The sequence below is a fragment of the Raphanus sativus genome, unplaced genomic scaffold, assembly GCF_000801105.2.
Source record: "Raphanus sativus cultivar WK10039 unplaced genomic scaffold, ASM80110v3 Scaffold3247, whole genome shotgun sequence".
NCBI lineage: Eukaryota > Viridiplantae > Streptophyta > Magnoliopsida > Brassicales > Brassicaceae > Raphanus > Raphanus sativus.
This window is the reverse complement of record NW_026618553.1, coordinates 1-11,717: the sequence shown is the minus strand read 5'-3', so window position 1 is coordinate 11,717 and position 11,717 is coordinate 1. Positions and strand designations below refer to the sequence as shown.

Sequence of the window (11,717 nt, the reverse complement as noted above, 5' to 3'; positions counted from 1 at the left end):
GAGTATCTCAGGATTTATATTATCCTTAACCCTGTGGCGATGCAAGATGCATCATTACGAACGACCCCTCCACATCCCACAAACTTAATAGTTCCTAAAATTAACCCTCCTAATCTCAATTTAATACATTATACTTTGATCTAGTTTATTCGTTATATATCACAGCTCTTACTTCAGCTGAACTATGGGTATCATTCTTTGATTTATCAATGCAGTCCATCAATGTAAGAGGTTATGTTTTCTTTAAGCGAGGTAACGTAATGATTGTAGTGTTTTTTCTTTTGTCGACGACTTAGGTTAGGGTAATAGTTATGTAAAAGTATGCATAGTTTTTTTTTGGATAGGCTAAAGAAAATTAAAATGTAATTTTCTTTAGCCTATCCGAACACAAAAATAGTTTCATAAAATTATATGTAAACCAATCGAAAAAGAAAGTGTTTTCCTATCCAATAAAGCAAAGGATCACATAAGTTCCAGGAAAAAAAAACTATGCATACTTTTAGGATCTGTTCTTTTCTTGTTATTTGCTTATGATCAAGAATCTTTTACTTGTTGCATAATATTAGAATATTAACGTATAAGTATATATATACTAATCAACGTGCTTGATATATATTATTACAATCATTTATTCATCACAATGATTAGAATAAAATTACCAACTCACAAACACTCTTTGTATCCTTCGCCATGGGTTAACCGTTGTGATGGTTGCGGTCGGAGAGGTGGTTAACGCAAAGACGGCTACCGTTGCTATGAGTGTGATTTGTTCCTTCACAAAGAATGTGCAGAGACAGCGTTAGAGATCCACCACCCATCTCATCGTGAACATCCTCTCTCTCTAGTAGTGTTGGAGTGGTTCGACGTGAATCTTTGTAAGTTATGTGGACAATTTCTGTCTTATATGTTTTACCGTTGCTCTATATGTGATTTCATTATTGATACGGCTTGTGCCAAAAATCCTCCACCAAATGTTATTGAATACCCCAAAGCCCATGAACACTCACTTGTTATCGTGAAGGATTTTGGTTATTCCAGATGTGAATTTTGTAGCGGGCAAAGCGTTTACAAGTATCGTTACAGATGTTCTCTATGTAGATTGGAATTCGGAATCGAGTGTTCTATGCTTGATTTAGAGATAGATTACCCTTATCACCGTAAGCATCCCCTTAAATTACTTACTAAGGAAGAACATCATTTCTCTGACGGGAAATGTCGTATATGTGGAGAAGAATTAAGATGGAAATTTTATCATTGTTCAATTTGAAAATTTAGTGTGGATGTTGATTGTGTGAGGGATTCTCCACCGCTTGCAATCTTATTTCCTAAGGCTCATGAACATCAGCTCAGCCTTACACCAAGGAAAATATCTTTTGATTGTGATGCTTGTGGGATGGCGGGTGATCGGAATCCTTATTCATGCCAACAATGTGATTTCATGATCCATCAAAGCTGTATTGACTTACCGGAGATCGTCAACGTCAACCGTCACGAGCATCGTCTTTCTAGGCGTCTTCATCTAAGTCCTGGGAGTTGGATATGCGGAGTTTGTCACAAAAACGTTGATTGGTCATATGGTGCATATTCTTGCTTGACTTGTCCTAATTATGTCATTCATTCTAAATGTGCAATACAAAATGATGTATGGGACAAGTTAGAGCTCAAAGGGATACCAGAAGAACCTATAGAAATCGAACCATTTAAGGTGATAGATGAAAACCTAATATGTTATATTAGTCACGAGGAACATTATTTACAACTCAACGAGGATAGTATCATATCCGGTGGAAGCATCCGTTGCGAAGCATGTGTGTTACCTATAAATTCTCAACCGTTCTACAAGTGCGTGCAGTGCCATTTCATCCTCCATCAAACATGTGCTTATCTTCCTAGGAAGAAACGTCATTTTTATCATGACAAGCCATTAACTTTAATATGTGGTGACATGATAGAGAGTGGTTGCTCAATGTGCGACAAACATTCTGATGGTTTCAAGTATACTGATTTTCAGTTCTTCAGTATAGATGTTACGTGTGGCACACTTTCTGAATCTATCATCCATGAAAGTCATCCATGCACCTTGTACTACAATGACGAGAAGCATATGAAATGTTCTTCTTGCAACCGCTTGGAGTATCGACTGTTTAGTTGCGATGACTGCAACTTTGCATTAGATATAAAATGTGCTGTTTTGCCAAAAACAACACAACACTGGAACGATGAGCATCTTCTCTATTTATGTTACGAGAAAAACAAGAAAGGAGAATATTGGTGTGACATCTGCGAAGAGAAAATAGATACCGTGATATGGTTCTATAAATGTGATAGTTGCTGTGTCACGTTCCATACCAAATGTGTTCTCGGCGACTTTTCACGTTTTATGCCGGGACGGATAGCCACATATGGAAAGTGGAGAATCAAAGTGATGCAAACCAGTCCTGGTTTCTTACCACGTTGTTACGTTTGTCATACTCAGTGCCGGCTTAGCATGGAGGACGGTCAGTGCGACGGTCCCAGGACTCATCCTAATTTTTTTTTTAAAATTTTTTTCTTAGTAACATATATAGTATACTAAATTTAAACTTATGTAGTATTATAAAATGTGAGTACAGAAATTTAATAAAAATTCAAATTAAAACATGCATGTTAGTTTATTTGTGTAAAAGTAACTTAAATATATTTAAAATTAGTTATTATGTAGGGTCTAAATATATATTTTTTATAATATTAGGTCTAAAAGAATTTTTTTGCACTAGGGTCCTTAATAGTGTTGAGCCGGCCCTCGTCATACTCGACGTGCAATTCCCTTTGTTTTAAACGTTTTTTATCCCAAGAAAAATGTATTCATTTGTTCTTTAGAATGTTTATTCAGAACCGGATTACGTAAAGATTTGTATTAAATGCCATAACGTACTCCTTTTTATATCTATTGTGTCAATAAATAAATACTGTGTGCTTATTATTTTTCTTCGTCAACCCAATTTTCACCTAACGGCCTTTCCAGATAGTCTTAGGCTTACTGAACCGAACAACAAAACAAAACAGGCCCATAAATTTGGTGTAAACTGGTCCGGTCCACACCGGGAGACAGTCTCGTGTGTGTAAAATACAGTAATCATCATCCAGACTGCTTCAAAATCGTTTTCCTTAGTTCCTCATCAGATCGAAATCGAAGCGAAACGGAGAGATCTCCCTTACTCTTAGCTAGCTCTCAAAAATGGTAACTATAGATCCGTCCAAGTGTTCTCCTTCATTGCAAAATTTGATCGCCTTTTTTAACTTACGATCTCCGTGTTTTATGTTGTTGTTTTAGGCGGCGACACCGATTGCGAGTCCGATTGCGGTGGCGATGTACCCGACTTTATCGGTGTTCACTCTGGCGATTGGCCTCCTCATTACCGCTTTCTTCTTCATGTAAGGGCTATAATCTCGATCTGATCTGATCAGATCCCCCAAATTGCTGCTTTTATATTTGCTTGATTCATCTTGTGTTTGTTTTGATCGACCAGAGTTCTGAATTGCTTAGTCATGACTAGGTTTTGTGAGTTATGAATCATTTGCTTATCTGAAACCCCAATTTAAGTTAAGGAGGATCTATCTTATCCTCTTTGTTGGTTGTTCTTTGTATTTGAAAGCTTGACCAACATTGTTATTTGCTTATTATATAGTTTTTGGTTACAATGCCTTATCAGTTCCTAGCCTCTGGGTTAGGCTTTAATATAACGAAGAGATGATGTAGCTTATGAACTTGGAGTCGTGACTTTTTAATTTATTTATCACCCTCTCTCATGGTGTATTATTATTGATGTGAAGACTCAGATATGTCAGTTAGTTACGGAATATATATCTATTGAATCACTACTTTGTAGGTTCGTTCACTGAATGTAAATGATCGGTTTAGTTCATTACTAAAAAATTTGGATTTTGTAATTCTCGTTTTAAGCAATAAGCTTCAACCTTCAGAGGATGGCAAGTTCTAGGAGTTATGATTCGGTTTTTGTTGAGTTAGTGATCATGTGGGTTAGTCGCAAGTCAAAGTCTTTAAGATGGACTTGAACCATTTTATATTTGGTGTTCTTTTTTTTGCAGTCTGGTGGTCATATCGGACTTAGGTTTAGGTTCAGTTCGACAAGAAGTGATCAAAGTATTGTTGTTGTTTTTTTTTTCTTTCTTTCTTTCTAACTTACATGTTACTTTTGATGCAGCTATGAAGCTACATCATCCAGGAAAAACCGTAGTCTAGGGATGGAGCTTGCCACCGCGGCAGTAGCATCTGTTTTCTTGGTATGGTGTCTTTCTTCGTCCTCTCAACTTTGTAATAGTTCTCTTAAACGCAATCTCGGTGTTGAAATCAGTTTTCTCTGGGTTATATTGCAGGGATTTGGATCGTTGTTTTTGCTACTTGCTAGTGGTGTTTATGTCTGATCCTTCTTCCTCAATACTATTCCCAGCTAGTTTCAATGAACAAAAAAAAAATAACAGACTTTTATCTTCTGTCCAATTTAAATCAGAGTTATGAATGTTAGACTTTTGATTGTCTTTCTTTGTGGATTTTTAACGCGCTAAACGTAGTTTTGATGTGGCCGCTATTATAACAGCGTTTTGCGTCAGTTAAGCATTTATTCTTGTTGGTAGTTCCCGAAACGAAATTCACCTATAACTGTACGACACGTGGCGTAAAAGACAGAATCTGAATATATAATAATATTAAGACAGAAAAAGTAGAAAGGAAGTTAACAAAAAGGTGAAAGAAAATGGGGAGTGAAGTAGCAGCGACGACGAGAAGAGAAACAGAGGCTCCGGCGACGTACATTGGACTGAAGACGAGAGCTCGGACACTTAAACTTAACAACGGGTCTGTGTCAGCATCTTCGCAGCAGCAGGGAAGCACCGAGATCAAAAAGAAGAAGAAGGAGAGTCACAAGCCCACCGTTGACAAAAAGTACTCTCAGTGGAAGACTCTTGTTCCCATTCTCTATGACTCACTCTCCAACCATAGCCTCGTCTGGCCTTGTCTCTCTTGCAGGTTGGTCTGTTTTTTTTTTGTTCTAGGGTTTTCAAAATTTCGTTTTGTGTTCTTTGTTTACTCTGATCTTTGGTTTCTGAGAAAGTGTATCCTTTTCTGGGAAAGTAAAATTCAAACTTTTGCTTGGGTCAGGCTACTGAAACACATTTGAAGTTAAAATAGTATAATGCTGATAAACGGAGAGTCTTTTTGCTAGCAATACGACATGTTCTAGTCTATGTTTATACAGTTCATGATTTAGCTCAGTCTCTTTTATGTGTCTTAAAGCTTTGATATTTGAATCTATGATTTTCTTGCATGAAACTCTTGAACTTGATTTTGTTAGATCACGTTGATTACACTTGTTTGAAGCTATTAGAGACTACTTTTTGATTTCTAAGGATATTTCAGGTTTTGATTTTGTAGCTATGGTAAAGATTTAGTGAAGTGTTTAGCTTCTGTGTAAAAGATGTCCGATTTTTGTGAGTGACTGTTGTCTGCTTTGACCAGATGGGGACCACAGTTTGAGCAAGCCTCGTCTAAGAATCAGCAGCGTCTCTATCTCACGGAGCAAGTAGGTCTAGAAATATATATCACTTCAATCTGGAAATTTTTGTCCAGTGCTCCTCATGTTTACCTTTTTTTTTTCTTGGTTATGTCTGTCACTAGACTGATGGAAATGTGCCTAATACCTTGGTCGTAGCTAATTGCGAAGCTGTTAAGAAGCAGGTAATTAGTTTCTTTTTTTTTCAACCAAATTTTGTGCTTTTTGTCCTTGTGTTACTCTCTTGCTAAGATGAAAATATATGAAATGATGTTTCTTCTGTATATATATGTTCAGCTTAACAGAGAAGCATGCTCTCCATTGGTGAAGAAGTACAAGACAATCATCCACCCTGGAGAGGTATTAACTCCACCCTTTCAATAGACTTTTATTACTGCAAAAGACTTTGGTGATGTGTTGTAACCCTTCAATCTTCATGAATCGCAGGTCAACAGAATCAGGGAACTTCCACAAAATAGTAAGATTGTAGCTACTCACACCGACAGTCCTGATGTAAGCTCTGCTTTCTCAAAAATAAGATTGCTTTCTTTTCTCTTTATCTATAGGCTATAGACTATAGCTATCCTTATTCTTTTTTTTGGCATACAAGTTCAAGTCTTAGTCATGCAAGTATGGTATATTGGTTTTCAGGTTCTCATCTGGGACACTGAGACTCAACCAGATCGGCATGCTGTGGTTGGAGCTCCACATTCTCGTCCTGATTTGGTAATGTTCTCTTATGAGATTCTTTTCGTAATGTTTTCCCACCCGCTTGTGTATCATCTGAACAGCTTTAATTCGCAGATACTAACTGGACACCAGGATAATGCTGAATTTGCTCTTGCGATGTTCCCAACCGAACCTTTTGTTCTTTCTGGAGGTGTATATTGTGCTATCTTCGTGTCCTATCTTGTGGTTTCCATGTTTCTCTCATCATCAAAGATTCTTCTGCGCAGGCAAGGACAAGTTAGTTATTCTGTGGAGTATCGAAGATCAGATCACAGCAGCTGGTACAGATTCCAAATCTCATGGTTCTAGCATCAAACAGAGTGGTGAAGATAGTAGTAAAACTGGTGGTCGCTCCGTTGGCCCTCGAGGTGTATATCATGGCCACGAGGATACAGTTGAAGATGTGGCGTTCTGTCCATCTAGGTAGCTTCTTGGAACCATTTATTTCTTTAATGCAAAACTACTCGGGACTTTTCTGATGCGTTTTGGTGGATTTTTGTTTTGTTCCTGTAGTGCCCAGGAGTTCTGCAGTGTTGGTGACGACTCTTGTCTTATACTGTGGGATGCGCGAACCGGCACATGTCCTGCCATGAAGGCACACCTCTCTTTTGAACCGTATCCAAGTTTGAGGTGTTCAACGTTTTGGTTCTTGTTTCAGATTCCGTCTGTTTCTTGCAGGTTGAGAAAGCACATGATGCTGATCTTCACTGTGTCGATTGGAATCCTCATGACAACAATCTGATCCTGACAGGGTACTTATTTTACACTCTTGAGTACTTGTCCAAAAGGTTAGGAGTTGCTTCTAATTCTCTCACGCTTTTTTCGCAAATTCTCAGGTCAGCAGATAACACTGTCCGTTTGTTCGACCGCCGAAACCTGACCTCAAATGGAGTTGGCTCTCCTATCTACAAATTTGAAGGCCACAAAGCTTCTGTTCTTTCTGTTCAGGTATCAACAACATGCGGCTACCTCGGTTTTATTGTTATATCATTTCTTCTGTTAATGAGCTGTACCTCTTCTCCAATGACACTCGTTTTGTTATCGTTTCAGTGGTCTCCTGATAAATTATCTGTTTTTGGGAGTTCTGCAGAAGATGGTCTCTTGAACATATGGGATTATGATAGGGTTTGTACGTTTCCTCAGATTTACATTGAAAACTTTTTTATTACTTTCAAGCTCATCATATTCATATATATTCGTGCACATTAGGTCGGCAAGAAGTCTGCGCGTGCACCCAAAAGCCCTGCTGGGCTTTTCTTCCAGCATGCTGGTCACAGGTTCTCAACGCGTAATCCTGATTCTCTCGTTTACTTGCTTCAATGGTATCACTATAATCTTCTCATGTGTATCTTAACTAGGGACAACGTGGTCGACTTCCACTGGAACGTATTGGAACCTTGGACTATTGCCAGCGTTTCTGGTAACTGTGAGAGTAACGGTGGGGGTGGTAGCTGCAGGTACTTTTCCAACTTTCTTACTGCATTACTTGGGAACCTATCTACGATTAATTTTCTAGGCAAAAAATAAAAATAATGAAAACTTTGTTGTGGTTTTCAAAAAATTTGGCAGATATGGCGGATGAGCGACTTGATTTACAGACCGGAAGATGAAGTACTGACAGAGCTAGAGAACTTCAAGTCACAGGTTTTCTCATGCGCCTCCAGGCATTGAGGAAGCAAACCCCGTGACTATTAGTACGCTGACGTGGTTTAGGTGTCTTCAGTTTTTTTGCGGAGGAACATTGGCTCACGTATATGCGGTTTAAATATTAATGTTGGGGATGGATTACTTTGGTATATGTACGCCAGTAATTTAAAAATATTGGTAGGCTTAGGGCACTTCCGGAATCGTGTAGGGTAACCATTGTTGTGAATCACAAATCAAGAATTGAAGTACTTGACTTGACACATGTTTCACTGAACTGTTCATTTCCATTTCCAACCCCAATCAGATAGAAGTTTGGTTCGGTTTGGTTCATTCCCTCTTTTTTGGTTCTGCATAAACCAGAATGAACCTGGCCCAGCCCACTAGTCCTACAGTCTATTGTGCAAACCATTGGATTTGAAAGCTCATGGGATTGTGGGGGTGAAGGAGTTAGGTAGGCAACAAGCAGTGATACTTATTACAAAAATATCTTCTGGTAGATTCTATCTGTCTCCCTCCCTAGTTTTTAAAACGTCTCCATGGTGATAGTACTGAGCCTTCAATGGGGTTTTTGACTTATCTGAACAATAGGTACACTAGTCATTTCATAGATCCAAGACCACCACATAGCTTCTATAGGCTTTGTTGGATTCTTATCTTTCGTTCAGTTTCACCAATAACCAAACAAAAAAACCTTGTTTGTCGACGCATACAAACACACACAAATAAGTGGTACACACAGACACGTCTTGAGTTTTGTATGTCTATGTGTATGTGAATGTGCCAAGTTATTTGTTTGGAGAAGAGGAGACAAAATTGTGGCTCAAGAACTATATGTTAATAGGTTATGTCCTTTTTATTAATTCCTAGCCATTAAATCTAAGCCCCTTTGCCTTTTCTCCTTCTCTCGTTCATTGTTTCAACAGTCTTGTTATCTCCCCATCCACTTATTAATATCTTGTCGACAGTTTATACGCCATTGGAACTGGTCATTAACTAGAAAAAAATGAGGATACTCTTCATATTTTTCTGAATATAGAGGTTCACTATAAAAGAAATATTGTTCTTTCGACTTGTCAAAGATATATGTGTGGGTGGGTGGTGAACCAATAGAGCCTAAAGCATGTTTTAGAATGCAAAGCTTTTAGGGAGTAATACTCTTGTTAGTTTGGTTACTATATAAATGAACACAATGAATTTATGGTTTGCGTATTAAATATATGAGTATCCAACACGTGATAACCTTCGAGTGTGTCATTTTCAAGCTTTGAAGATCAAGGAAAGGTCCTTGGTTCACGATAATTAAATCCCATTGTAGCTTACATTTTTGCAGCTCGAGATTTTGTTTGCCTTCATGCCTTGCACCTACATAGTTGTATATCCATCTACACTAACATGCATCTCATATATAATATGATGACTTCAAGGCCGGCTCACTTTGATATTGACCCTGCACTAAAATATATATCTTGGAGAGTTTATGTATGGTATTAAACTTTAAGAGTCTTTTTACGAGTTTTTCGAAATTTTAGGGCCCTAACTAGTAAAGAAAATTTGATAAAAATAGAGCGGGCCTGTGCAAATGGACTGTTGGCATTTCCTCTAAGCTGGCACTGGATGACGTATCAAAGAAATCGAGAGAGGCGATTTTCCAATAATAAGATTGGAGGTTGCTCGTTTCATTTGTATATCCAGACGTATCAAAGAAATCGAGAGAGGCGATTTATGCTAAATATAATACTTTTAATATTAAAATTAAAATTTTGATTTTGTGTACATCAAAGTACAGAGAGATCACACACGTAAATGAGAAAAATAATAATTTTATATGTATATGTTTCAGAACTCAAAGTTGATTCTCGGAGAGGCAGAGAGCTTCTTCGGGATGTGCAAACTAATCGCAACCGACAAAAGCCTTCGCAAGATTTTGTCCTTATGTTCTGTTTCTATTGATTATTTATTCACATTTTCGACAGTTAATGAATGTTGGCTCACAAAACATATTACTGTGGATTTTACGTAGAAGCAATGCACATCAATTATTTAGTACTCTTAATATGAGTAGTTATAGTTATCAGTTAAGTCTTGATACTCAATATATAGTTTTTTAACAATGGGTCATTTTCTGATTATATATAAGTAAGCGATATGATAGCCTACGGATCTGCACTGCCTTTGATGAAGATCCATTTCTGTGTAGTGCAAAAGTTTGATATAATTAATTTTAATTAAAGTAAGATAAATCTAGAACAATATCTTCACTAAAAGAAAAAGCTTAATACTTTGATCATCTTAAAGGAAAATCTTCGCTAAAGAATTCTTCATGAACAAACTAGCTTAAGGAATTGTTTGATCATTGTCTTTGTGTATTAGTGTTGTGATGATTGCCTACAAATTCTATGGGCAACACAAAAAAGCAAAAGGAAAACAAAAAATACTTAACATCTTTATAGTTTCCACTATATATGTTTGTCGACTTAATAAAATAAATTATCACGTCGGTTGAGTATTTTATAAAAGGTTCAACTTCAAGCAATAGTATCTGATCCAAAACAAACCAAGCAAAATACTTCTTCTGAGAAAAAGCTAACCTCTAAATGAAATTAGATAGATAAGAATCTTCAAGCTTATAAATATTGTTTAATGATTTGTTAATCTCACATTTCCAAGTTTTTTTCCTTTTTTTCATTATTAACCACCGAAAATCTAATACAGTATATAACAATGACAGAGAATTGATGACAAAAAAAGCAATGACTTAGTTATAGACAGTTTTTTTTTTCCAAACAACTCCGTATATACAACATACTTTGAAGATCATACTGTATGACGGTATTTATTTAAACTCAACATGTTTATATGTATGAGTCATATGTTCGCCACCTTCATATTCATTTTAATTAAAAACTAAACTAAAATCATTTCAACTTTTGTATCATATTTTTCTCTTCAGAATTAGCTGCATGCATAAAATAAACTGAGCTATATACAATTATATTATGATGGATCTTCGAGTGATGACACAATCATGCTTAGGTTGATCATAATGGGTGCCAATCAAAGATAGATCAGTACCACTGACTCATAATTTGCATCTTGTGGGCCGTACTTCTGTCATCTGCTGGATCTTTTTTTCCCGTTTGTCACCGCCATCTTCTTGCTTTACATGTGACCTCTCTCTTTCCAAAAATTATCATTTCTTTCTATAAGTTTTTCTTTGTAAACCAAAAAAGTTAAATTTGGGTCTATTAGACCTAATTCCCAGGCGAAAGTACAGTTCACAGATAGATTTTTTTTTTGGACATTCAAATGAGCCGAAAACAATGCCTATATCCGTGTGGTCGATGGGGTTTGAATCCGGATTCGCCGTATTGGATTTTTGATTCTCTAAGCATTACTATGCTATTACCACCGGTTTCTTTCTATAAGTTTTTCTCACTTTAAGTTGTTTGCTCTTTTTGAATTTTTATGTACAGTGAAATTGCTAAATTCGCATGGAGAGCTATTATTTGGAAAGCACACGATGGTAAAACCGTAAAGAAGGTTTAAAACACGTATGTGATTTATACACATGCAGACATCGATTACGATAATACGCATAAGACAAATATATGTTTCTTAAAAACTCTTCAAACTTAGTTACTCTTACATATTTTCATAAGTGAATATACGTCAAAATAAGTCTAATAAAGAAAACATTTCAAACCGTCTAAAAATATACAACAAGAAATGACAGATATGTATTATTGGAAAAAAACAGATACACTAGGCATAAATATTGACACGTTGTTGGTA

At 36.7% G+C, this 11,717-nt stretch overlaps 3 protein-coding genes across 4 annotated transcripts; all 3 read left to right on the top strand.

Moving 5' to 3' along the window:
- Window positions 1-1,270: 1,270 nt before the first annotated feature.
- LOC108839543 (uncharacterized) lies at window positions 1,271-2,923 on the top strand (the record flags this gene model as incomplete). Its single annotated transcript, XM_018612298.2, has 1 exon — window positions 1,271-2,923. A coding segment is annotated over one exon (1,305 nt), but the record flags the coding sequence as incomplete, so codon positions are not given.
- Window positions 2,924-3,073: 150 nt separating this feature from the next.
- On the top strand, window positions 3,074-4,618 carry LOC130506446 (uncharacterized). Its single transcript, XM_057001093.1, has 4 exons — window positions 3,074-3,220; window positions 3,314-3,414; window positions 4,206-4,284; window positions 4,378-4,618. Exons 1-4 carry the CDS (start codon window positions 3,218-3,220, stop codon window positions 4,423-4,425), a joined length of 231 nt encoding a protein of 76 aa, XP_056857073.1. The 5' UTR covers window positions 3,074-3,217; the 3' UTR covers window positions 4,426-4,618.
- A 131-nt stretch (window positions 4,619-4,749) lies between these two features.
- LOC130506445 (WD-40 repeat-containing protein MSI5-like) lies at window positions 4,750-8,173 on the top strand. Of its 2 annotated transcripts, none has more exons than XM_057001092.1 (15): window positions 4,750-5,026; window positions 5,516-5,579; window positions 5,675-5,734; window positions 5,847-5,909; window positions 5,997-6,062; window positions 6,201-6,275; window positions 6,354-6,429; window positions 6,506-6,701; window positions 6,792-6,873; window positions 6,957-7,030; window positions 7,115-7,226; window positions 7,329-7,403; window positions 7,488-7,555; window positions 7,637-7,733; window positions 7,845-8,173. In XM_057001092.1, exons 1-15 carry the CDS (start codon window positions 4,755-4,757, stop codon window positions 7,947-7,949), a joined length of 1,485 nt encoding a protein of 494 aa, XP_056857072.1. In that variant the 5' UTR covers window positions 4,750-4,754; the 3' UTR covers window positions 7,950-8,173. The 2 variants fall into 2 exon arrangements, with proteins under 2 accessions (XP_056857072.1, XP_056857071.1); XM_057001091.1 differs by having other exon boundaries at window positions 7,637-7,735; window positions 7,848-8,173.
- Window positions 8,174-11,717: the final 3,544 nt, after the last annotated feature.